At 35.1% G+C, this 27955-nt stretch overlaps 1 protein-coding gene and 1 non-coding gene across 2 annotated transcripts in view; both read left to right on the forward strand.

The window, feature by feature from the left end:
• BRIP1 (BRCA1 interacting DNA helicase 1) overlaps nt 1-27955 on the forward strand; it is a 180310-nt gene that overhangs the window by 31288 nt on the left and 121067 nt on the right. The window contains exons 6-8 of the mRNA XM_002806832.6: nt 16312-16602; nt 23511-23732; nt 25986-26185. Of these exons, the coding sequence (XP_002806878.3) occupies nt 16312-16602; nt 23511-23732; nt 25986-26185 (713 nt within the window). The remainder of the gene's footprint in view (nt 1-16311; nt 16603-23510; nt 23733-25985; nt 26186-27955) is intronic.
• On the forward strand, nt 13605-13722 carry LOC118154178 (U5 spliceosomal RNA). Its single transcript, XR_004744072.1, has one exon. It is a non-coding gene; the product is annotated as a U5 spliceosomal RNA (small nuclear RNA).

The raw sequence follows: 27955 nt of genomic DNA on the forward strand, positions 1-27955 counted from the left end.
GCCCAGCTAATTTTTGTATTTTTAGTAGAGATGGGGTTTCACCTCGTTCACCAGGATGGTCTTGATCTCTTGACCTCGTGATCCACCCACCTCGGCCTCCCAAAGTGCTGGGATTATAGGCCTGAGCCACCGCGCTCGGCCTCATGTGCAGTTTTAGTTAATGTTAGATTTATTTATTTTGTTGCTTATTTCTACCAGTAATGTTCACTGAGCCTTCAGTGTCTGTTAAGAATGAAATGGTGGCCCGCTGTGGTGACATGCACCTGTAGTCCCAGCTACTTGGGAGGCTGAGGCAGAAGGATCACTTGAGCCAGGGAGGTTGAGGGTTGAGGATGAAATGAGTCATAATTGTGCCATTAAACTCCAGCATGGGCAAGAGAGAGAGACCCTGTGTCTTAAGAAAAACTTAAAAAAGACAAAAAATGCAAAAAGTAGCCAGGCGTGGTAGCATGTGCATACTATAGTCCTAGCTACTTGGGAAGCTGAGGCAGGAGGACTGCTTAAAAGTCTAGGAGTTCAACGTTGCAGTGAGCTGTGATTGTATCACTGTACTCCAGCCTGGGCGAGAGATTGAGACTTTGTCTCTAAAAAATGAAAAATGAAAATAAGAAAAGAAAAAAGAATGAAATTGAGGTAGTAGAATAGGGTCTGGAGGCAGGGAACTCAGGGCCGATTTACACTGACTTACTAAAACTGAAGCAAAAGGAAAAACTTACCTCTCCAAGCCCAAGTAACATAAAGATCAGAGACTACTCCCTTTGCAACACCCCACCTTTCTGTTGAATGGCAGATGAAAGAATGGAAAGCAGCTCTGATTGGTTCCCTCCCACAATCAGTCTTCGGGTGCATAGGATGTAACTTTGTAACTTGACTTCAGCCTCTGATTGGTCCCCTCTCTCAACCAGTCAGACTGCGGGCATGTCTTCATTTGCATAGGATGTAACTGTAGCTTCCCTCAGCCTCTGGTTGGTCACCTCCCACAACCAATCAGACTGGTCACAGGCCACATGTTCATTTACATAGTGTGTAAAAAAATAACCAATGGGGAGAGATGGCCGATTGATAACAGCTCAGGATTGCAGCTCTCAGTCAAAGCGCAGAGAACTAGAGGACGCCACACTTTCAGACAAATTCTGGTTGCTCACGGAGCAGAAGATCTCCAGTGGAGGAACCACACGGGTCGCCAGCACGACTCTTGTGGCCGGCGCAGCGGTTTCGCCGACACCTCGGCGCGGCAGCTCTCGGAGCAGAGTAAACAGGGCTGGCTCCCCTTCTGACCGAGGTGTGGAGGACCCACACGGGTCCCCAGCATGACTCCTGAGACCCGCGCAGCGGCTGTGATGGCACCGCAGCGCAGCAGCTCTCGGCACAGAGTAAACGAGACTGGTTCCCCTTCTGACTGAGGTTTGGAGCCTGGGGAAGGCAGAGTCGCCCATTACGGACACAAGAAGGAAGCCAGACAGGAGAATCCTGGGCAGAAAAGCACCATCAGTCTTAACACCGCCGTTCTGGCCCTGGGAACTAACAACTTGGACGTCCACTCGAGAGACCTAATCTGAAAGTTGGTAATTTCAAAGATGACAGGAAGATAAATTTACATTGATGGGAAGAAACCAGCGTAAAAAGGCTGAGAATACTCAAAATCAGAATGCCTCTCCCTCTAAAGATGATCACAGTTCCACATCAACAATGGAACAAGGCTTGACGGAGAACGAGCGCATCCCAATGACAGAATCACTCTTCAAGGAATGGACAATAAGAAACTTCTGTGAGTTAAAAGAACATGTTGTAGCCCAGCGTAAAGAAACTAGGAACTTTGAAAAAAGGTTTGACGAAATCCTATTGAGAATAGACAACTTAGAGAGGAATATAAGTGAATTAATGGAACTGAAGAATACAATACAGGAACTCCGAGAAGTATGCACAGGTTTAAACACTCGAATTGTTCAAGCAGAAGAAAGGATAACAGAGGTCAAAGTCCAACTTAATGAAATAAAACAAGAAGACAAGATTAGAGATAAAAAGATAAAAAGGAATGAGCAAAGTCTCCAAGAAACGTGGGACTATTGGAAAAGACCAAATTTATGTTGGATAGGTGTACCTGAATGTGACGGAGAGAATGAATCCAAGCTGGAAAATACCCTTCAGGATATTATTCAGGAAAATTTTCCTGAACTAGCAAAGCAGGTCAACACTCAACCCCAGGTAATACAGAGAACACCACAAAGATATTCCTCAAGAAGAGCAACCCCAAGGCACATAATCGTTAGATTCCCAGGGTTGAAATGAAGGAGAAAATACTAAGGGCAGCCAGAGAGAAAGGTCATGTTACCCACAAAGGCAAGCCTATCAGACTGACAGCAGATCTCTCAGCAGAAACTCTACAAGCCAGAAGAGAGTGGGGGCCAATATTCAACATCCTCAAAGAACAGAACCTTCAGCCCAGAATTCATATCCAGCCAAACTAAGCTTCACAACTGAAGGAAAAATAAAATCTTTTATGAACAAGCAAGTACTCAGATATTTTATTACCACCAGGCCTGCTTTACAAGAGCTTCTGAAAGAGGCATTACACACAGAAAGAAACAACCAGTATTAGCCTTACTAAAAATATACCAATAAGTAAAGAGCACCAACATAAAGAAGAATTTACATCAACGAATGGATCAAACAGCCAGTTAACATCAAATGGCAGTAACCCTAAATTTAAATCGACTAAATCCCCCAATCAAAAGACACAGCCAAGACTGGCATGTTACATCCAGACCTGTTTCACATGCAAGGATACACAAAGACTCAAAACTAAGGAATGGAGAAAGATTTACCAACCTAATGGAGAGCAAAAATAAATAAATAAATAAATAAATAAATAAATAAACAAACAAACAAATAAAAAGCAGGAGTTGCAATTCTCATAGCGGATAAAATAGATTTTAAAGCAACAAAGATATAGTGGTAAAAGGATCAATACAACAACAAGAGCTAACGATCCTAACACCCAGATACATAGAGACTTATATTCAATGAGACAGAAAATTAATAAGGATATCAAGGACTCGAACTCAGATCTAGAACAAGTAAACTTAATAAATATTTATAGACCTCTCCACTTCAAATACATAAAATATACATTCTTGTCAATAACACATCACACCTACTCATAGGTTTAAATGAAACATTTATTGGCCATTATTAATACCCATTTTTTTTTCCAGAATTTAGCGATATTTTTGTTCACCCTCCCTCATCTCTTCCTCTTTCTCTCCTTTACTCATTTTTTTTTTCTTTCCTTCTCTCAAAAAAAGAAATCAACTTGTAAACCTCTAGATTCAGGTCAGCAATGTCTCTCTCATTGCTTGAATTCCTTCCTTCCCTTCCCTCTTTCCCTCCCTCCCTCCCTCCCTTCCTTCATCCCTTCCTTCCTCCCTCCCTTCCTCCTTCCCTCCCCACCCCAAAAAAAATAAACCAATGGGAAACCTAGAACGAGTATTTAAACCCCAGAAAATTTTGTAACCAGCACTCTTGAGCCTCTTGCTCAAGCCCCCTTCCACTCTGTGGAGTATACTTTCTTTTCTTTTCTTCTTTGAGACAGGTCTCGCTTTGGTGCCCAGGCTGGAGTGCAGTGGCTGGATCTCAGCTCACTGCAACCTCTGCCTCCCTGGTTGGAGCAATTTTGCCTCAACTTCGTGAGTAGTTGGGGTTATAGGAGTATGCCACCATGCCTGGCTAATTTTTGTATATTTTGTAGAGACAGGGTTTCACCATGTTGGCTAGACTGATTTTGAACTCCTGACCTCAAGTGATCCACTCACCTCTGCCTCCCAAAGTGCTGGGATTACAGGCATGAACCACCATGCCCAGCCCTTTTCACACTTCTATACCCAGGGTTGGCAACTTAAATGAGCACCAGATAGGTAGCATTTATGAAAGAAGGGGTCTAAGAATAAGTACATGTGATTACATTCTTTAAGTATATGTCTTATCCAAATATGGCATTCTAGTCAGTGTTAGTGGATTGCTGTCCTGGAAGAATATAGGTCGAATGTGCCAGTCAACCAGTTTTCCTAGAAGAAACCAACACTATGAATTTTCATTTCATAATTTTTAAGTGGTTTAGATTTATAAAACTTGGTATAGCCATTCAAAACATGATTGTGAACCAGATATGACTTGGGGACCTTCAGTTTGTGACTTCAGCTACTAAGTAAGTTTATTTTAGTGGTGTTTGAGGTGGGAAGGAGGGCAAATGTGTGTACCTAATCTGCCATATTGGACTGGAAGTCTCATGGTTTCAGTTCTTATATATTAGTCTTTAATTCAACTGTAAATTATCTTGACGTAAGGTGAGATAGGATCTAATTTTTTCCCCAAATCGTCATTCATCTAAATATTAGTTGAATAACTTCCCCTGCAGATTTGGAATGTCACCTGACTTAAACAGGGTGGTTTGCTTCTTTAAAAAATTTTAAATTTTGGTGGGTACATAGTAGGTGTATATATTTATGAAGTACATGAGATATTTTGATACAGGCATGCAATGTGATAATCATATTAGAGTAAATGTGGTATCTCTCACCTCAAGCATTTATCCTTTGTGTTACAAATAATCCAATTAGACTCTTTTAGTTACTTTTACAATTACATAGTTTGTTTTTGTTTTTTTACTGTAGTCACCCTATTGAGCTAGCAAATACTAGGTCTTGTTCTATTTTTTTTTTTTTGGTCCCCATTAACAATCCCCACTCTCTCCCCACCTCACCTACCTTGCCCAGCCTCTGGTAACCACCCTTCTACTCTCCATCTCCATGAGTTCACCTTTTGTCATTTTTAGCTCTCACAAATGAGTGAGAACATGCAAAGTTTGTCTTTCTGTGCCTGGCTTATTTCACTTAACATAATGACCTCAAGTTCCATTAATGTAGTTGCAAATGACAGGATCTCACTTTTTTTATGGCTAAATAATACTTCATTGTGTATGTGCCATATATATATATATATATATATATATATATATGTATATATATACACACACATATATACATACACACCTAGCAGGGGGATTGCTGGATCATATGGTAACTCTATTTTTAGTTTTTTGAGGAATTTCCAAATTGTTCTCTATAGTGGTTGTACTAATCTACATTCCCACCAACGGTGTATGAGGGTTCCCTTTTCTCCACATCCTCCTCAGCATTTGTTATTGCCTGTGTTTTGGATAAAAGCCATCTCCCCTCCCCTCCCCTCCTCCTGTTACCCAGGCGGGAGTGCAGTGGATAAAAGCCATTTTCTCTTTTATTCTTTGTGTTGCTCACACAATCTCTGCCTCTTGGGTTTAAGTGATTCTCCTGCTTCAGCCTCCTGAGTAGCTGGGATTACAGACATGCACCACCACACCTGACTAAGTTTTGTATTTTTAGACACAATTTTGCCAAGTTGGCCAGGCTGGTGTCAAACTCCTGACCTCAGGTGATCCTCCTGTCTTGGCCTCCCAAAGTGCTGGGATTACAGGGGTGCACCACCACTCCTGGCTGATAAAAGCCATTTTAACTGGAATGAAATTTTATCTCATTGTAGTTTGGATTTGCATTTTTCTGATGATCAGTGATGTTGAGCACCTTTCCATATGCCTGTTTGCCATTGGTATGTCTTTTGAGAAATGGCCATTCAAATTTTTGGAGCATTTTTAAATTCAATTTTTAAGAGAGTGGTCTGCTTTTTAAGAAATAGAAACCCACCAAAAGAAGGGTCATGCAGGAGATATAATTGCCCTCATTGGAACTGAAAAGTTTTTAGGCAGCTTCTCTGTTCTCTTTGGGGTCTCTAGTGTGATACCGGCATTTCTCAGCAAAGTTTTCTAATTAGTTTTTGTAGATTGTTTTTTTCTGGATACTTATACTCTTTCATATGACCTTATCATGACATCTCAAAGTGGAAGCCTAAAATCTACCAAATGATATGGTTTATTTTCTGTTATTAATCAACTGAGTCTAAATGCCCCAAATACAAATTCCTAGGAAAGCTAATATAATTTATCTTGTTATGCCTGAGAGTGTCTTTGGGCATACTCGTGTTATTAATGTGGAGATTAGGTTCAGCCTTTCAGCAGGGGATCTAGATGATTTCAGAGTAAATGGGTGAACACATGTCCAGAGAAGTGCCTAGTACAGTATCTTTATCATATATTTGAAATTCTTACATCAGTAGTAATATATACCCTCCTTTACCCTCCTTGCTCATCTTTTTTTTTTTTTTTTTTTTTTTTTTATTAGAGATGAGGTCTTGCTATGTTGCCCAGGTTGGTCTCGAAATCTTGAGCTCCAGTGATATGCCCACCTCGGCCTCCTAAAGTGCTGGGATTACAAGTGTGAGCCATCATGCCTGGCCTCATTTTGTTTTTCCAAACGGTTTTGGTTATTCTTACTAATTTATTTTTAAGATTAAATTTAGAAACGTATTTTAGATTAACAAAACAAAACAAAATAAATCTTGCTAGGATTTTGATTGGAATTCGAAGATTAGAACAAAAAAAGATTAAGAAAAGTAGTTTACTATTTAATCTACAAAAATTGTGGACCCAGTTTTCATGAGGGGCAACCCTGCAGAACCCATTTTTACCTCTGAGCATACAATTTTTACAGTGTACTTTTACTGTTTCCTCTCTAACTTGAATTTATGAAGAGAATTTCTCACACATACATGCGCGTGCGATAACCATTGCAAACACTTTAGGATCTAGTATCTCTGATAATACTTTAAATGTATTCTGTCCACTAGCCACATGTATTTATGTTTTTTGAGTAGTTAAAATTCAGTTAGATGTACTAATTACATTTCAAGTGCCCATGCAGCTAATGGCAAATATTCTGTCATCACAGAAAATCCTATTGGGTAGTGCTGCTTTAGAGACTTGTATGTTAATAATAGCTAATTTAAGTTTTAAAGCCCATAGGAGAAGCAGAAATGTCTATTTCATATGTTTTGTTTATAGCATTTTGGTTGATATGTGGAAAATGACAGGATAGCATTGTTTTCTCATTTTAAAAGGTTAACTGAAGAAAATTTGAAAAGTACTATAAAGGAGAAAGTAAAAATTATCTGCAATCTCAAGGGATAGGCTTTTTAAAAATCCTTTTTGAAATATCTGTAACCAAGTGTACACATCATAAATTACAATTGGATTAATTTTCACCAACTAAATAATATATATATGTCTTTTTATCACAGTTTCTCTATTCTCAGGTTCTTTTTGCTTCATGTCTTGATTTAATAATCATGTAATTTTATTCAGGATGGGCACATGAGTATGTTTCTTATATCAGGAGGCATATGAAGCCAATTAGTCTCAATACCGTTGATGCTGAATTTCACCACTTGATTAAAGTGGTCACCACCAGGTCTCTTCATTGTAAAGGTACATTTTCCTGTTGTAATTAATGAATACTCAGTGGGGTGATATTTTGAGACTTTGTCAATATTCTGTTCCCCAATAACTTTTCACTGAAAGATTTCAGCATCCATTTATGTTATTTGCCTGAATCAGTTAGTACATGAAAGTTGCAAAAGGTGATTTAAAAAATTCTATCATTTTATTTACAATTTTTAACTGGCATTCTTATTTAAAGAAAAGATTTTCTTCCTATCCACCCACTTCCCCATTTTTCTGAGTCTTCTTTTTTCCCTTTTTATTTTGTTATAAACACCCTAGGTATTTCTCATGAAATTGATCAGTGTGACTCATCACTGCTTTGAGACTCATTGCTACAATCACATCTATATAAAGTTATATTATGCCAGGATAATTTTCACTTTTTAGCAGGTTGGTCATCTTTATGATATACTTGTTCTTAAACTGAGTATTCTTATTGATTAGTTCTCTTGAAACACAGACTTTCAGAAACTGGAGCAACTGTGTTAAGGAATTCCCATTTACACTAGGCAAGAAAGTAAACAGTAAGTGGAGAGTAGGGTAACAAACACTTATGGTATCAAAAAACAACCGTGAAAAGGATCTGTCTTAATGTGCTAGCCCATTGCAGTTTAACATATTGCTTACAACTTTCACAATAGAATTTGAGTGACTTCAGTTACGCATTCCAGGAGACTGGCAGTCTGTTACAATCAGAGTCTGAACTTTAGAGCAGGCTAATTTACAGCGATGGGATGAAGAAAGTTGTGGATTTGTATTACACACTCTCACCTGACACTGTATCTGATCCCTTACCTGCTGATTGACATCTTGAATGAGCTCTTTGAAGCAAGTTCCAGCTTAATTAAAACGTTTGCTTGGTTAGCAGTGATCTGTGAAAGCCTGTGATAAATATTGAATCAGGTTCACCTGCTGGTTGCTGTGAGTGGATAAACAGCTGCTTTGTGCAGCATAATCATGAAACGGTGGCAGTAGAGTAGTACTACTGTTTGAATTTTTTAAAAAGAATAGTTGAAAAGGTATAGTTTTGTTACTTTTGCTATCTTACTAGAGTGTGTGCTAATGTGAGATTGCACAACGGGCATTCAGTACCTATTTAGATGGCTTTGACAACAGCAAATGGTTGATAAAGATTAACAAACCCTTTTTTATGTCTCAAAGATTGTAGTATAATTCTATGTTCATTGGCCTTTTACCATTAGCTCTTCATGTGGATGATTTTGTGAAATAAAGGGCAGTATTTTTCATTTTTGCTTAAGTGGTAGTTGAAAACAATCCTGTTAAAGCTTTGCTGTAAGATGTAAGGTTATGAATTTCAACTTCTCCACAAATTTGTTGTGTATTTTGTAGGAACTTGAATAATTCTATTCAATTTCCTTTTTTATCTGTAAAATGAAGTTAGAAATATATATTAGTGAGCTAAGTATTTTAGTATTAGTACTAATATACATTAGTGAACTAAGTATTTAGTATTAGTATTAAGTAATTAACAGACATTAAAATAGAAATGAGTTCAGAAGCAGTGGAGGAACCTTTATGAAATTGTCTTTTTTTGACCATTTTTTATTCCTTTACTGAATAACTACGTCTGGCTAATTTGGTTGTAAAGAAAATGTTGTTTACATTGGATTTTTGTTATAAAACCAGATATAAATTCTGGAATAAAGCCCTCACCCAAATCAGTCACAATCTCCTTTGAGCATCTGATACAAGTTATGGATTCACTTTCTAAAAACACACAGAAAATTGTGTTTGTAGTTTCTGGGTGATCTCAAACCCTCTGTAACAGCCCATGAACCTTAACTTGAGAACCCATTTCCTAATAAATTAGGTTGAAAACTTTTGGAGAGGAGGGGTGAAAATGAAGGCTATTCTGCTGAGTATGAAACAACTGAGGAGAAACCAGAATAGAGTGTATTTACTCTGTGTGTGTGTGTGTGTGTGTGTGTGTGTGTGTGTGTGTGTTCTCAGCACTTCTAGCATTTTTCAGGTATATTTTTCAGGACAATTGTTAGCTCTAAAGATTATCTTCCATAGTAGTGATTCCTCACTCTCTACCTGAAGTTTTATATATTTTTTTCCATCGTCAACTTATTTAGAATTTTATAGGGAAAATAAAATTTTGTTTAAGCCATACTCAGCCTGTTCAACATTGTTCATGTTTATCGATGTTGATGCATACAACTGTCATTCATATTTTTTCATTATAATATTCCATTGATTGGAAAAAGCCCCAGAATTTACTTATCCATTCTTCTGTTGATACATGTAGCTTGAGCTTGTTTTTCTCACTATTAAAACAATGCAGCAATTAATATTCCTCTTGTATCTGTCTTAATGTGCAAGAGTTTCTCTAGCATGCATACCTAATGGTGTCATGCTGGGTCAAAGGGTATATGTATCTTTGATTTCACTAATTTGCTCTCCAAATGTGCCAATTTATACTTAGATCAGCAGTGAATAACAGTTTCTTCATAGCCTCTCCATCACCCAATCTGGTGGATAGAAAATGGAATCTAATTATGGTTTTAATTATCATTTTCCTGATTAGTAGTGAAGTTTTACCTTAGATGGCACAACTTTTCAGATATTTATTAGCCTTTCAGCTTTTTGCTTCTGTGATATGCCTGTTCCTGGTTTCCTGTAGGGTTTGTCTTTTAAAAATAGATTTATTGGAATTCTTTAATTGTTGTAGATATTGATCCTCACTTGGTTGTATGCATTGCAAATATCTTCTGTCAGCCTGTGCCCGCTTTTAACCTATTTTTCTGCCTTTCTGTAAGGAAGATGTCTTTTTAAATAGAAGTTTAACATGTTAATGAAGCTGTGTTTTCAGTCATCTGTGCTTTTGGTTTATTGTTTTAAGAAATCCTTCTCTACATTTGGATCATAAGAGATATTTTCCTATGGAAGAAGAGACCATATAGCCTTCGAAGCTTAAAATGTTTACTGTCTGGCCCTTTTGCTAACTCTTGCTCCAAAGAGTCTATTAATTAAAAGTTTTTGTTTATTTTTCCCTTGGGAGATATAACATGGATCTTGTTATAAAATATGTGATTTAAATGTCAACTAATAAGTTAAAACAATTTTTATAAAATAAAACTTGAAGTTTATACTTATGAATATTTTGTAATTGCATTCATAAAATAATAGAACTAACTTTAAATGATTCCTAGGTTTATGAGTGAAAATGGTTTGATAAACTTCAAGAACTACGCTTTGTAGAACAATTTAAGAATGAAGCTCTTGGCCAAGTGTGGTGGTTAACATTTGTAATCCTAGCACTTTGGGAGGCTGAGGAGGGTGGATCACCTGAGGTTAGCAGTTTGAGACCAGCCTGGCCAACATGGCAAAACCCTACCTCTACTAAAAATACACAAATTGGCCAGGCATGGTGGTGGGCACCTGTAATCCCAGCTACTTGGGAGGCTGAGGCAGGAGAATACTTGAACCCGGGAGGTGGAGGTTGTAGTGAGCTGAGATTGTACCACTGCACTGCAGCTGGGCGACAAGTGAAACTCCTCTCAAAAAAATAAAAAAGAAGCTCTCTTTGTCAATAAGATGAGGTAATCCTTGTCATTGTCTTCTTCGTGGCTTGATATATCAGGGATTCTAATGTCTCTTGAGTCAATGAATGAATGAAATGGGATATGACATAAAATATGGTTAGCGCAAGGACAGCCTTAAAAAATGGCAGTTACTATTAATAATGAAAATATTGGGATATATGTCACGACTAAAATACTAGCATAAAATGATTTTCTGGCCTTGAAAAATAACCGTTGTCCTGTACTTTTTTTAAAAAATCTAATCTGGATTTTGAAGTAACTTTTTGATATGTGCAGCACTTCAAATTAGGACATCATTTAAGCATCTGTCAGATTTAATTGTAATGCATGGGCACAGTAGTTGGTTCAGGGACATTTAGTCATAGTTCACCAATTAAAAGAAAGTTAAGTTACAGTTATGTGCAAGACGCTACCCTCAATGAATGAGCTATAAAAAGAAATGTAAGACATAATTTCTGTCTTCAAGGAATTTGCAGTGTGGTTGGAAAGATAATACATGCACATGTGGAAAGTTATGGAAAAATACAAGTTACTGTTTCATTGACCTAGTTTTCCTTTTATTTTATTCAAACAGGTTTCTCTTCAGTCTCTTTTTGTCTCTATTTCTGTATGTACTTAGTTTTTATACTCATGCCTGCTTTTAGAATTCAAGTTATAGTCTCCTTTGAGAAGCTCTTCTGATTCAGTTAGGAAAGGAGCTTCTTCTTTGGCAATAGAATTAGTTTCTAACTATTTATCATTTTCCATTTCTGAAAATATTTAATCATTATGCTCATTTTTCAGGTATTTTCAGGTATTCAGGCTTAGTATATTTGTGTGCGTGCGTGTGTGTGTGTGTGTGTGTGTGTGTGGGAAAGTTTGGAGAAAACTTATTACAAAATTGTAAGTTCACATTGTGGTATGTTGCCATTTGAACTTATAATTATAGCTTGTGAAAGAAATAGTGGCAAGGACTCAGCAATTTGCCTTTCTTTCAAGATCAAATCTTCGAATCCTTCATCTTTGAAAGAATTTATATATGTCTCTATATAATATAACAAGAGAGGGAATAGAAGGTATTAAACACAAGAGAAATTTTCTGAAAATCCTTGGTTGCTGATATTCTAAGAACAATTTTCATAATTGTAGATTTGAAATGTATTTTTAAACAATTGACTGCTACATATGGAAGTCTTACAGCTGTCACATCCGCATGTATCTCTTGTGTTTTTCTTTAAATGATAGTATATTTTTACAGTTACTTGGGTTGGGTTTTCCTGCCTTTTCTTGAAGTCGAAGGACTCTGAACAGTTTCTACCTTGGAGAAGAAGCCATTTCTTAAAGAGTTTGGTTCTGGCACTGTGTAGCCTCTTAGAGGTCTTAGAGTTTACAAATTTTGGGAAGCCTATGTGTTTTATGTATTGATTTTCAGATATATTGGATGAGAGTGGATATTTTAAAATTTATTCTCTAGTTCCCTGGAGAAAAGGAAATTGCTGTCAATTTAAACAGCAAAGGAAAAAGAAAAAAGTCTTTGTGAAAGATAAGCATGATTATTTGTTAGCAGAAAAAATAATAAGAAATATGAAATTTTTAAATTTTATTCATCTAATTGTTTTAAGACTCCTGAGTCAAAGGGTTTCAGAGAGAGCCCATGACGTGTTAGCCTGGTGATTCGATTGGGGGATATTCTGGCCTCCTGACATTGCTGGCATCAGGACCCTTCCTCTAGTTTTCTTAGAGCATTGAAAGTTGCTGATTTTGGTACAAATTTTTATAACTTTTTATTTTATAACTTTTTTTACAAAATAAATGACTTTTTGATGCTTCCGTTATATTACTATAATCAGTTTTTCTGTCTTCAAATATGATCATACCAAATCTTATATTTTATTATTTATTTATTTTTGAGATGGAATTTTGCCCTGTCACCCAGGCTGAAGTGCAGTGGTGCGATCTTGGCTCACTGTAACCTCTGCCTCCTGGGTTCAAGTGATTCTCCTGCGTCAGCCTCTGGAGTAGCTGGGACTACAGGAGCATGCCACCATGCCCTGCTAATTTTTGTATTTTTAGTAGAGATGGGGTTTCGCCATTTTGGCCAGGCTAGTCTCAAACTCCTGACCCCAAGCAATCCACCTGCCTCGGCCTCCCAAAGTGCTGGGATTACAGATGTGAGTCACTGTGCCTGGCTTATACCAAATCTTTTAAATGGACATTTTAATAGAAGATCGTTTCTGAAGAAATAATTCCTGTTTAGTAATGCAAAGAAAAAAGAATTAACTTACTTTCTTAATTCCCACCTTATACCCTACTTGCCTAAGTACCCATTGAAAACCATCTTCTTAAGGAGTCTACTCAAGTTTGTAGATGTTATAATTTGTTCATATCACTTTACAACTTAAAAACAAAAACATGTTTAATATAAAGTTAGCTATGGTTGATAATATTCTGAATTATGGAGTAAAAAACAGATTTAAGGTCCTAAATAAAGTGAACTCTAGTGAGAAAAGTTTTCTGAAACTGGTTCTTGATCTTTTGCTTTTGTTAGTACTGGTACTAGTATAACATTTTAAGATCAGTAAAATTAAATTATTCTTGCCAAACTTATCCCTTTTAAAATTAAAAACTTCGTACTCTGGTTTCTCTTCAGATCGTATAAATCTTTTGCCTTTTACTAAAGATTTCCGTGGGGAGGAATAGCTATGAGTCTTTATCCAGTTTTTTTGAGGCCTTGTGTTTCATGAGGCTAAATAAAAAAAATTAATAAAATTAAAAACTTTGAAAACAAAGTAGTTGTAAAACTGTATATTAGCATCCATTTTTATTTGAAAAAAGATATAAAAGATATGTATATATGAAGGTCAGTAAGTTATACACTAAATTCTTTGTGATGGGACAGTTGGATTTTTTTTTTTTTTTTTTTTTGATACGGAATCTCTCTCTGTCACCCAGGCTGGAGTGCAGTGGCACAATCTCGGCTCACTGCAATCTCTGCCTTCCAGGTTCAAATGATTCCACTGCCTCAGCCTCCCATGTAGCTGGGACTACAGGCACGAACCAGCACGCCCAGCTAATTTTTTGTATTTGATAGAGATGGGGTTTCACCATGTTGGCTGGGATGGTCTCGATCTCCTGACCTCGTGATCCACCTGCCTTGGCCTCCCAAAGTGCTAGGATTACAGGTGTGAGCCACCATGCCTGGCCAGGATGGTTGATTTTTAAAAAAAATTTCTGTATTGTTTGAATTTTTTTGGCCAAGGGAAAAGGTGGAATTAAAAGGAGTAGATGGTAAAACTTTAAGTGGAATTAATGTTGAAAAGTGTAACATCAGAAAGTTTTCCCATCCTTGAGAAAAGCTACTTTATTAGATTACTTTTATGCTTCAATATAATGTATCTATGTACATTATATTCTATATCTATAAATACTACGGCCCAACCCTGCATTGGGCCATGGCGTTCTAGTATTCACATGAATTTAACTATGTCATAAGGAAGAGAAATAGTATAATTGAGTGAAAAGACTGATGGTATGAAAAAGTAAATTAATTCTACTAGAGTTACCTTAATTCATTTTGTATGTTAATTGATTAATGTGATCATCGTAAAAGCCAAAAAAGAATTGAGTCAGGAATATCATGATATAATTTGCATTCCATTTTCTGTGTGACCATAAATTGTTGGATATTGCAACATATGTAACATAAACCACATGTCAGCTGTTTCCTGCCTCCCTGTTGACAAGAGCCCTATTCATAACTCTTCTTTTTATCCTTTTAGTGAATAAGTAATTATTCAATATAGAAGGCAGGATATTTGGAACTGGCTATTTAATGTGGCAGCACTCTGTAATGAAATCTGCTGTTACTGGCAACCTGAGAAGAGAATGTAACAATTCCAGCACGGCTGTAACTTTATCTGCTTTGACTGACTGTTTATTTGGCACATCAGTGAACCTTTTATCCCAGTGAGTGACAGCTCCAGAAGGGTCACATTTACATCCATTCTATCATGTATTGTAATATTTAATGGTGGACAAGGTTGAGTGAGACTGGGAGTAATTTGAACTTGCTTTTCTACTGAGTTGAGGCTAAAAGACAGCTTGATCCCCAGTACTGTGGTGTAACATGCTATGACTTAGCATTTGTTTATGAAGGCTAATCTTACTGATTACAATAATTAAAAAAAAAAGTCAAGTAGAGTGTTTTCTACTAAATTAAAACTCTTTAGCACAAAGTCTTTTTTTTTTTCATTGTTATATTTTAAGTTCTGGGGTACATGTGCAGAAGATGCTGGTTTGTTACATAGTTATACATGTGGCACATAGTCTTTTAAGTTACAATGCTATTTACCTTTTTTCCCTCCCCATCAGTGACCACTTCTATAAATTACCGTTTTACACTATTTCTCTAAAATGAGACTTTGTTCTGTGTCATTTGATGTAATAATTGAGACTTAGAAGGGAGTAGTTATTAAGAACCTGTGAGTTCTAATATATAGCATTAAACCTTTTTTTTTTTTAGTATTTGAGAATTTGGAAACAGAAGAGAAAAATCAGGTAAATCAAGTAGACTATATTCCTGATATTCCATATGGTTTGTTTAAAGAGACATTTATATCACTATTTAAATTATGAAACTGAGTTATGAGTGAAATTATCCAGGAAAAACTATCCTGGATGATAATTTTACTGATGGGTTTGCATTCCATGACAGGTAATTGAATTTCAGATATACTTGTTCCACACAAGCAACCTGCTTTCATTATTAAATATTAATATTTTACATTCATTTTGGTACCTTTGCTAAAGAAGAATTTTCTCTTCTTGAAGTTGTTAAGTGATACTTTAGATTCAACTTGATAAATCTATTCTTTTGTAAACTATATTTAAAAGCTTTTCAAAAGCATTGATATATTAAGGAGTATTTGAACTATGCTGTGAACAAAACTATTAACTCTAAACTGTAATATCACAAGTTCATATAAAGCCTAAGCAAAAATTAAAATTTTTCTTTCTTTCATCATTTTTATAACTTATGAAAGAGGAGAGTTAAAATGTACTCAAAACATTTGGAATTGGAGAGTTAGAGTGGTATGTTAGAAAGAATGCAAATGTGGAAACATCATTTGTAACTTAAAAGAAATAATGAGGACCAATTTTAAATTGAATTTGTAGTTTTTTCTTTAATGGCAAGTTTTAGATACTGTAATATCTTGTAATTTCTCTTTATTTGATTATTGTTATTCATTATTTACAGGTTCTCATTCCATGTGAGGTTTGATAACATTTTTTTATGGTAGTTTAGATATTAGTTATCATTTCTTTCTTTTCTTACAGCCCCCTCGCCACTGTTCGTGGTGCTGTTGTTCTACTAAACAAGGAAACAGTCAAGAGTCATTGAATACCATTAAGAAAGATCACACGGGGAAATCCAAGATACCCAAAATATATTTTGGGACGCGCACACACAAGCAGATTGCTCAGATTACTAGAGAGCTCCGGAGGACGGCATATTCAGGGGTCCCAATGACTATTCTTTCCAGCAGGGATCATACTTGTGTCCATCCTGAAGTAGTTGGTAACTTCAACAGAAATGAAAAGTGCATGGAATTGCTGGATGGGAAAAATGTGAGTAAAGTTATTTTGTTTTAGAGAAATAAGGCTGAAAACATTTAAATTACTCAATATGTTTTATATATACATTTCTAGTAATCAACTTCGGAAAATCAAATTAACTGCTAGTATTGATATCTTTTCAAAAATAATTTTACCATTAGAAAATCTTTAGTCAAGTTTTAAAGAATGAGATTTGGTTTTAAAGCTTGGGGATATTTAATTTCTTGAAATTAATTTCCATTGTAGTCAGATATCTCCGTTTCTTCTTTTAAATCCTGCTACCAAAAATAATTAAATGTGAATGATATCCTATGAGGAACAGAGTGTTTAAATGATTTAGTCTAATTAGATCTAATTAATATACTTGACACACTTAAAAACTTCAAAAGCAGATAGTTTATTTAGGCTTTCTGTTTGAGCAAATCTTGAATTTTTTACTTGAATGAGAAATATAATGATTATCCCATCTCATAATTCTGATTAATACAGACTCTTTTAAAAGTTATACTGAATTATTAACTTTAAAATGATATTAGTGGTTTTGAAATTTTCTAGGGAAATAAGATTAATAGGAATTTGAGCTTGGTGGAAATAAAGAAGGCTTTCTTACTGAAGACTTATATGACTTTCATATAAATTTTTTGGCAGTATTAGTTTGGGAGTCTGTGTTCTGGTGTGATAATTAGTTTACTCTAAAATTGAAGTTGCAAGTATGAAATTATACCCCAAAATCAGTGAACCATAAATTGATAACTATGAAGTGACCAATGATACTTTTAATATATTTTGAAAGTTGTTTTGTCTTTCACTAGTATCTTATCAGAGTTGTTTCTACACAAAAAACTGTGAGCTATTGCCTCTAGAGTTTCATTTTATTGATATATCACCCCTTACCATATAATGTTAATTTGAGTTAGTTATTTTGTTTTATGCTTTTCTTCCTTAATACTCTCTTTATTGGATGAAAATTTATTTAAACTTTAGGAATAGTCAAAAGACATTTTAATAGATACTCAAGTGAGATTATAAAGTATAAGTAGTAAGGTGGTCCAATGGCAAAACTTGAGTGACTGGTTCAGAGCCAGGAGAGAATACAGAACTATTGCATCAAAGCCATTATTGAAATTCTACAGTCATATTTATTTCCAAAGAGTTCTTTCTAACTAACTGAGGAATTATGAAATCCCTTTACTATGTATATTAAAAAACTTCTCTTCAAGGAGAGATGAAAGTATTAAGTTTTAAGTGTTCAAAAATAATAAAATAAAGCTCTTCATGGTAAAACAACATACTTTTCATGCATAAGTAGACTGCTTTCCATAGTGACTAAGTGATCTGCTGAATTCCTCAAATGCTTGAAATTTATTTTTTGGCTACATAGCCTGTGCAAGAAGACTTGCTGGCATTGTCACTGTATTTTTATCTTTTTTTTTGTTTTGTTTCACTTATTATTGGGAAAATTATTATGTATTTGTAAAAAATACATTGGCTGGGCATGATGGCTGACCCCTGTAATCCCAGCACTTTGGGAGGCCAAGGTGGGCAGATCACTTGAAGTTAGGAGTTTGTAACCAGCCTGGCCAACATGGTGAAACCCATCTCTAATAAAAATACAGAAAATTAGCCAGATGTGGTGGTGCGTGCTTATAATCCCAGCTGCTTGGGAGGCTGAGGCATGAGAATCGCTTGAACTCAGGAGCTCAGGAGGCAGAGGTCTCAGTGAGCTAAGATCACACCACTGCACTCTAGCCTGGGCGACAGAGCATGACTCTGTCTCAAAAACAAACAACAAAAAACATACATTGGTAAAAGTGATGATAAAGTGTAAGATTGTGTATTGAAGGCAGATAGTTTTATTTTGTATAACCTAGAAAACTGCAGTGCTGGTTATGTCTTTATTGATCTTTACTTGTAAGTTTGAATCATGTAAAAATAAAAAGTAGTTCAATAGACTTCAGTGTTCAGAATTTTTCATTGCCTTTAGTTTGTCTTAAAGTGAACAGATACTTTATTTTTGAATATTAGCAATAGGAATAATTGAAGTATCTGTTTGTGGTTTGCCTTGACCTAATTCTGCCTCAGAATGCTTACCTTTTTCTTGTTCTCAAGCCCTCTTAGTAATTTGGTATTGTAATGAGGGCCAATTACAAAGTCACCATAGGTGTCTGTGTTTACTGTGACTGAATTACCAAAGTGAAATGATAAATAGATAACTGACAGTTTGAATCAAAATGTTTAAAGTGAGATAACACTTCAATTGACAGACTTCCTCAGGGTTGTGTTACACTGCTAAAATGGATGAGCTTTTCTGGTTTTGATATCAGCCTGCACAGGGGTGTCATTCTAACTGCCCTTAAAGTGTAAACTTTCTGATTTTTTGGCTTGATCCAAGGCACATGTGTTTCTTGTTCATTGTTTCTTTCACTAAAGTGCCCTTATACTGGAAACGTATGCACTTAGCTGTTAAAAGTTATTTTTTGTTTCAGTTAAGAAAAAATAATTTTAACTAGTGTCAGGGATGACAATTCTGATATACTATTTTAGATATATATCTTTTTGGTTAAAATGAGACTTAATAGCTCATAGTCATAGATTCTAAAGGTACTATAGTGATAATTTTCTATAAAGATAAGCTTTTAGAATTCTATGAAAGAAGCTTGGAATGAAGAAATGGTGAATGTCTTACTATTAAACAGTCTGTATCAAACTGTGTATGAAAGATGATTGACACATCTTTACCTGAATCACAGAATTTTAGAGCTGGAAGGAATTTTAGAGATGATACAGTCAGTGAGTCAGAAGAAATCTTACAAGCCTTCTGGGTCAAATATTCTCTTGATGCTTAGTCACATGAGCAAAATGGGCCCTGAAGTTTGCCCAGTCAGACAAGTAATTAGGAAGGAGGAACGAGTACCCAAATTTTCTGATTCTTAATCCACTGCTATTTTGAGTACACTAGAAATAGAATCCAAAGATGGCATTGAGATAGGGAGAAGTTGACACAGTATGAAGAATAAGAACAGTAGAGGTTAGAGAAAGTAAGTGATAATAATGTATAAAGTGACCTAAACAAATATAGTTAGATGAGCCCTTTCCTCCTTATTTTTTTATTTGAGACTATTTATTTATTTGAGTGTCACTCTGTTACCAAGCTGGAGTGCAGTGGTGCAATCTCAGCTTCCTCCAACCTCCGCTTCCTGGGTTCAATAGATTCTCCTGCCTTAGCCTCCCAAGTAGCTGGGACTAAAAGGCACATGCCACCATGCCCAGCTAATTATTTTGTATTTTTAGTGGAGATGGGGTTTCATCAAGTTGGCCAGGATGGCCTTGATCTCTTGACCTCATGATCCGCCTGCCTTGGCCTCCCAAAGTGCTGAGATTACAGGCATGAGCCACTGTGCCCAGTCCTAATTTTAATTTTTAATACTTTGGAGGACCAACAGGTGCATCCTTTAACATGGCTGAATACAAAGCTTTAAGAGAACTAGTCCTCAGCTATGCATATCTTATCGTTTGACTTGCTGACATTCTTTTATAGATTATGAATCTTTTATGGTTGACTTTGTTTCTAGCAATATCTAGATGCATTTGTGTATGTACTGATGTATGTACGTATTGAAAACATAGATTTCTCCTTTTGGATAGCTCATAGATAAAAATACATATAAAGATAAAAATACATATAAATATAAAGATTTTATAAAGACAGAGATAGAGTATATTTCATCCCGCCTTGGCCTCTTAAAGTGTTAGGATTATAGGCATGAGCCATTGCACTCAGCCTGTAATGAAATTTTTTATTTCCATTAATACAGTGGCAAAAGACATTAGTAGACAACATAAAAGAATAAATTCAAGTTACTATTGAACCTTGTTAGTCATACAATATTATATTAAACCTTGCTAGAAACTATAAAAAAATACAAAAAGTGTATGTATATATAGAGAGAGCTACCTCAAAGTCTTTCATCCCTAATATAATTTATGTATTTTATATATAGTGGTTTTTTGTTAAGGACAGCAAACTAGGAAAAATAAATATTTTTATTTCAAAATCTTTTTAAAAATTAATATGTAGCATTAATGAAAATAAAAGTAGCCCATTATTCTATCGCTTAGCTCCAAATGACAATTGAAAAAGAAAAGTAGTACATCTATGTGGTTAGAAAATGAAGAGAGGCTCTCTTTTTCCAACTCCTCCCACCTCTTTAACCCTTTAAGGAAACTACTGTAAAACTTTGTGTGTTTTCTACCAGAACATTTAAAAAATGTATTTATTATAATGTATGTGTATATATTCTTTAAAAAAAGCAATTTACATGAATTTAATCATTCTATATACATTATTCAACATGTTTTTTTCTTGCTTAACATAGAAAGCCTAATCAGCACATAGACAAATCTAAATCATTTTTATTTTTAAGGGCTAAAGTTTTTGTATTAATTTACCATATTTATTTAACATGTCTCCTATGGGTAGACATTTGGTTTGTTTCCCATTTTCTTGTCTATTTAACAGTATAGTGTACATCTATTCACATTAATGGTAAAATTTTAAATTTTGCTAGGTATTTTGACAAATTGCCTATGTACTTCTACTAAAATATTATACTTCTAAAAAATGTATACTTTTTTATTTTGTATATTTTAATAGTGTGTGAGACACTCTTGTTAGGACTGGGTTTTATCAAACATTTTATTTTGTTATTAATGAATGTAATGAGCTTTATTTATTTTATTTTTTTGAGACAGGGTCCCACTCTCTCGCCCAGGCTGGAGTGCAGTGGCATTTGTGATCACTGCTCACTATGGTCTAATTTTTTTCTTGTTTTTTTTTTTTTTTTTTTTCTTTAAATAGAGATGGAGTCTTCCTATGTTGCCTAGCTGATCTTGAACTCCTGGGCTCAAGCAGTTCTCTGGCCTTGGCTTCTCAAAATGCTGGGATTATAGGCATGAGCCTATAATAAAAAAAAAAAATTTTTTTTTTAATTTCCAGTAATAGAATGGGATGGAGTGCAGTGGCTCATGCCTGTAATCCTAGCACTTTGGGAGGCTGAGGCAGGTGAATCACTTGAGCTCAGGATTTCAAGACCAGCCTGGGCCACCTGATGAAACCCTGCCTCTACAAAAAATGAGCTGTTTGTGGTGATGCACTTGTGGTTCCAGCTACTTGGAGCCTGAGACACAAGAATCGCTCGAACCAGGGAGGTAGAGGTTGTAGTGAACTGAGATTGGATCACACCAGTGTACTCTAGCCAGGGGTGACAGAGTGAGACTCACATCTCAAAAAAAAAAAAAGTAATAGAATGGCAAAGGACATCAGTAGATAACATAAAAGAAGAAACACAAATTACTGTGGAAGCTTGTTAGACTGTGTATACAACATTATGCTAAACTTTGGTAGAAATCATAAAGAATATAAATCAAAACAAGATTCTATTTTTACTTTTAAACTAGAGATAAAAGATACTGTTAGAGTTAATAAGGATGTGGGAAAAGGGTAATGCAAAACAGTATATACTTTCTGGAGGATAATTTCACTATATGCTTTCAAGAAACTTAAAAATACTTCGTAGCATCTGATCCCATAATGGCATTTCTAAAAATGTATACTAAGAAAACATTTAGAAACCAGCATAAGAATGCTCACTGAAGCCTTATGTATAAAGTAGAAATTGGTAACAGTCTATAAGTCCAGTAATAAGAAAACTGGTTCATCAGCTATGGCACATTAATTCAATGTACATTTATGAGCAGCAATGAAAAGATGCTTAGTAATGTCAGAAGATTTTCCTGGTATGATTTTTAATACACTAGGCAGAGAAAAACAAAGTGAATACAGTTTTATAAAAAGTTTTATTTGTTGTGACTAGACTGTTAATAATCCTCAATGTCTGGGGAATATTTGCTTTGTTCTTTTTATTATTACTATTTAGAGATAGGGCTTTGTTTTGTTACCCAGGCTGGAGTGAAGTGGCGTGATCATAGCTCACTGTATCCTCAAACTCCTAGGCTGAAGTGATCCTCCTGCCTCAGCCTCCTGAGTAGCTAGGACAACAGATGTGCGCCACCAATCCCAGCAAATTTTTTATTTTTTGTAGAGACAGAGTCTTGCTACATTGCCCAAGCTGGTATCAAACTCCTGGCCTAAAATAGTCCTCTTGCCTCAGCCTTCCAAAGTGCTCACACCTGTAATCGTGCCTACCTTGTTCTTGTTATTTTAATATTGGATCACATTGTAGAGATATCCTTATGTATACATGTATAGAAGAAATATGAAATGAAATACACCACAGTGTTTCTAGTGCATTCTTTGTGTAATGGAATTATGAATAATTTAGACTTTTTTTTGGTATTCCTGAATTTTTTTGTAGTGAATACTCTTAATTTCTTTATTTTCCCTGAGGACATTCCAACCTACCTACTTACCTTCCTTCCTTCTTATTTATATTTGAATAAGAAATATTGTCACATGGCTCAAAATTGAAAAGGTACAAAAGGGTCTACAGAGAAAAATCTCCCACTCCTGTGCCCTGTCACTTACTTCTCATCCTTGGAAGCAACTAGTGATACCATTGTTTTGTGAATCCTTCCAGAAATATTTCATGCCTAACATCAGTTTAATCAGAAAAAAGCCATAATGAACATATTTTAAAAATATATTTTTTCAAGTTAATTTAGGGTATTTGGAGCTCTTCTGATTTGGAGTTCTAAGTCTGAGTTAACCAGACTTGCTTGTGATTATAGCTATGGTATTATCTGTTTCCAAATAAGACAAAAATTAGTCGGGCGTGGTGGCATAGTCAGTAAAATCTAAGTCTTGTGGCTTTAATGATGTTCCTCAAATTCTGAGATAAACTTACTGTATTCATTGGATTCCAGTATTGGTTCACATTTTCGTTACGCATATTTGTTTCTAGGGAAAATCCTGCTATTTTTATCATGGAGTTCATAAAATTAGTGATCAGCACACATTACAGACTTTCCAAGGGATGTGTAAAGCCTGGGATATAGAAGAGCTTGTCAGCTTAGGGAAGAAACTAAGGGCCTGTCCATATTACACAGCCCGAGAACTAATACAAGATGCTGACATCATATTTTGTCCCTACAACTATCTTCTAGATGCACAAATAAGGGAAACCGTGAGTATATGTGTAAAATTTAGAACTTTTTTCTACTCATGGGGATATAAATGTTGAATATAAAAGCCTTTAGATGTTTTAATGTGTTTTTTCACTTTAATTTATGTAAATAAATTTCTGTAAACATACTAGAGTACTGAAAACGTATTCTAAGGTGTATTAAAAACAGTTTTCAACCCACTCATTTTAGTTTCCAAAATAAGCAGTTTTAAGGAACATAGTAACTGAAGTGAAATTATAGCAGGGTTTCTCTTTGCGTTTATGAAATATTCAAAAAGAATTATTTAAAACTATGTTTTGAAGAACTTATGTTGGGAGAATATACACACTATGCAAATTATACCTTGTGAACTTTTGAGAAGTGAACTTCAGATATGGCATTTGTGTTTATTTGCCTTGTTCTTTTTAGAGACATGCAATTGTTAACAGCATAAGACAAAAAGTGAATAACTTGGCATAGTCAATTGTTATTCCTGTCTTTAGGTCTGACTGCACAATTCATCTCAGCTTTCTATTTCTTTAAGATCCAAATTAATAGGCATTATGTTTACTGCTCCTCCTATCCTGCTTCTTATTTGGTAATCTCTTAACTAGGTCTCTTCCCTCTAAGACACTGTGCATATCAATGCCAGGTCAGTTTTCCAAATACTGCTTTTATTACATCCTTTTATCTGCTTAAAAATCTATTGCTTCCTTTGTGCATGAGATAAAGTTTATATTTCTTAAGCTTACTACACTCAAGTTGCACAATAGTCTGACCTGGATTTGCCCAATTTGAATCCTTCAAAAATTACCTCATACTCTCTTGAGGATACTTTGTTCTTTATCTTTGCTTTTGATGACACCTCTTTGGAATGCCCAACCTTCTCTTTGTCTGTCCAAATTCAAATCCTACTTGTCTTTTAAACCCGAATATATTTCCTACCCTTCCATGGTTCTTTCTCAACTTTTCAGCTCTCTGTGTATTCTTACTTCCTCAAAATAACTCATTAACAATTGCTTTGTGACAGTTCCTTATATTAGTCAGTATGCTTTCAATTACAGGTGACGCAAACCCAGCCTAAAAAGAGCTTAAGAAAAAATACTTGATTCTCTTATTGTGATGGCTTTATTCTCAGGCAAGTTCTCACTCTTGCTTATGGAACAAAGATAACCATAAGCAACTAGCTCACCTGGAGGAAAGAGCATAGCCACATATTAGTCCCTCTAGAATACTCTGACTGGCCTAGTATGGATCACAGGTCTATTCCTGAACCTGAACTAGTCACTCTGACCATAAAAGGATGGAATACTCTATTTAACTGACAATCTTGGCTTTTTCCCTGCTATGAAAGTAGTGATGTTCTTTGATTTATAGGTTAATAGTCCTGCCAGCATCACTTGGGAGTGAGAGAAGAACAATTCTCCACCTCCCATGTTGGAGAAGGATTGCAGGACAGATTAAAATGAAACAGAAAAACACTATATTATGTTAGTATTTTAAGAGTCATTTTAATCTTGTGTTTTGTATGTTCACTTATTTGTTTGTTTTTTTGAGACTGAGTCTTGCTCTGTGGCTCAAACTGGAGTGCAGCGGTGCAATCTTGGCTCACTGCAACCTCTGACTCCCTGGTTCAAGTGATTCTCCTGCCTCAGCCTCCTAAGTAGCTGGGATTACAGGCATGCACCACCAAGCCCAGCTAATTTTTGTTTGTTTGTTTGTTTGTATTTCTAGTAGAGACGGGTTTCACCATGTTGGCCAGGATGGTCTCCATCTCTTGACCTAGTGATCCACCAGCCTTGGTCTCCCAAAGTGTTGGGATTATAGGCATGAGCCACTGTGCCTGGCCTAATCTTGTATTGTTATTTTACTTTTAAAGGTTTTATGCTTGTCATGTTTTATTTTTTATTTTATTTTTAAAGGTCTTATGCTTAGTTTGTAAAAATATTTTGGAAATGTTTTCACAGTGGAATTTTATACCCTTCTGCTCAGTCAGTGGTACCTTGATCCAGGCTCACTTACATATTTTTGTTGTTTTTGATAGGTTTGCAAAGTATTTTGAGAGTAAAATGGGGCAGACTCAGTAATGTAGAGCTGATATTTAGTTGGCCTCAGTGTTTAAGTTTTATTTAATTCCTAAAATCAGTTGCTTACATAGTAATTGCATTTGCAATATTGGCCTATAGTGTGAATTTTTATAAATGAAATATCTTACCTGCTATTATTAAACCCATTTGGCCCAATGTTTTACCACAAAATCTTTTATCTTATAGATGGATTTAAATCTGAAAGAGCAGGTTGTCATTTTAGATGAAGCTCATAACATCGAGGACTGTGCTCGGGAATCAGCAAGCTACAGTGTAACAGAAGTTCAGCTTCGATTTGCTCGGGATGAACTAGATAGTATGGTCAACAATAATGTAAGGAAAAAAGATCATGAACCCCTACGAGCTGTGTGCTATAGCCTCATTAAGTAAGAATATATATTTATTAGTGTATTTGTGCTGCCTTTATATTAAAAACATGTTTGATTATACCATATATTTTAAAGTCAGTAAACTTTGGTTAACTAGGCTTCTTGGGAAATGGATTGTTCCTTGCCAATTCAGCTTTAAAAACAAGGTAGTCCAACCTTTTGTCTTGTTCACAAGAATATAATGAACATAATAAGTGATTTTTAAAAATGAATAATTGTGAATCTTCTTCTTAATTTGGCAGGATAATTTAACAGCCCCAAAAGATATGTATAGGATATTGAACCAGAAACCAAACATTCTTTTAATTAATATATTTTAAAATTCTGGATCATGACTTTAATTTATTGCCTTATTCTCCAATTTAAGTAGGATTCTAGTTTCATGAGTTTTAATTAACCAAGATTTCAGTACTCTCAAATAATATATTTAGTACTAGCTTTATGAAAATTTACACTAGATAATTTTTCTTTTATTAGACATTAGGTTATTGATCTAGAGTCTTGTTAACATAGAAAAAAACCTTTCAACTATGAGTCCCATTTCATTGATTCTAGCATTTTTGTTTCCTTCATATTATACTTTAAAAAAATTGAATGTTATACAGTCACATGGTTTGAACATAAAATATATACAAATTTATGTAGTAAAAACCTCCCTTCTGGTTCCCTGATCTGTTTAATGTCTGTGCTATCCTAAAGAAATTTATCATTCATGCATATTACTCATTTATGAGACAATATTAGATATCTTTTCTTGTCCCTCATTTTTTGTCCAAATGATGGCATACTATACATATAATTTTCTGCAACTTGCTTTTTTCACTTCACAGTTTATTTAGGAGACTCTTCCATGTTAAGACCTAGAAAACTTTCTTGGTTTTTAAAAAAATAGGTACCTAGAATTCCATTAGATAAGTATGCAATAGTTTATTTAACCAGCCTCTGATTAATAGAGGAGGTTGTTTCTAGTCTTTTGCTATTATACTGCTGTAATGAATAACTTTGAATATACATAATTTCATTGGTATGCAAGTATATCTATAGGAGAGTTTTTAGAAGTGGAATTGTTGGGTGAAAGCATAGATATATTTTTAATTTCAATAGATACTGCTAAAATTTACCCAATAGGTGGATGAGAATGGGGCTAATGTACCAGCAATGCATAAGCGTATGGAGATTGTTTTTTTCTAGCCTCCTAGGTGAAAAGTAGTTTTAATATTTATTTAATATTCAATGTAGTTTTAATATTCATTTTCCTTAATATGAGTGGAATTAAGCATCTTTAAATGCCATTTATATTTCTTTTTGTGTCAACTGCCTGTTGACATCTCTGTTCGTTTTTTGTTCTTATTTTGGTTCTTTTCCTTAATGATTTATAGAATCCTATTTATATATTAGGGAATTGAAATCTTTGCCTGTAATAAGAGTTGTAAATACTTTCCACCCCATTTTGCCGTTTGCTTGTGTCTTTTCTTGTGGTGTTCTCCATGTAGATTTTTGTGTGTGTGTGTGTGTGTGTGTGTGTGTGTGTGTGTTTTAACAGCATAGTTTGTTGAAAGAGTTGTCTATAGTTGCTAATTCTATTTTCTAACTTGACATTCTTCCTTCATCAATCCTAGCAGTGTTGCTGTCTGGACGATTCTACGGAAACTGTTCTTAACAGGATCACCAGTGTTACTGTTCTTAACAGTATTTCCAAATACAGAGGTTATTGTTTCTTTTATTTTAGCCAGTCAGTGGTGTTGGGTAGTTGATGACTACCTCTTT

The sequence above is a fragment of the Callithrix jacchus genome, chromosome 5 (assembly GCF_049354715.1).
Source record: "Callithrix jacchus isolate 240 chromosome 5, calJac240_pri, whole genome shotgun sequence".
Taxonomy (NCBI): domain Eukaryota; kingdom Metazoa; phylum Chordata; class Mammalia; order Primates; family Cebidae; genus Callithrix; species Callithrix jacchus.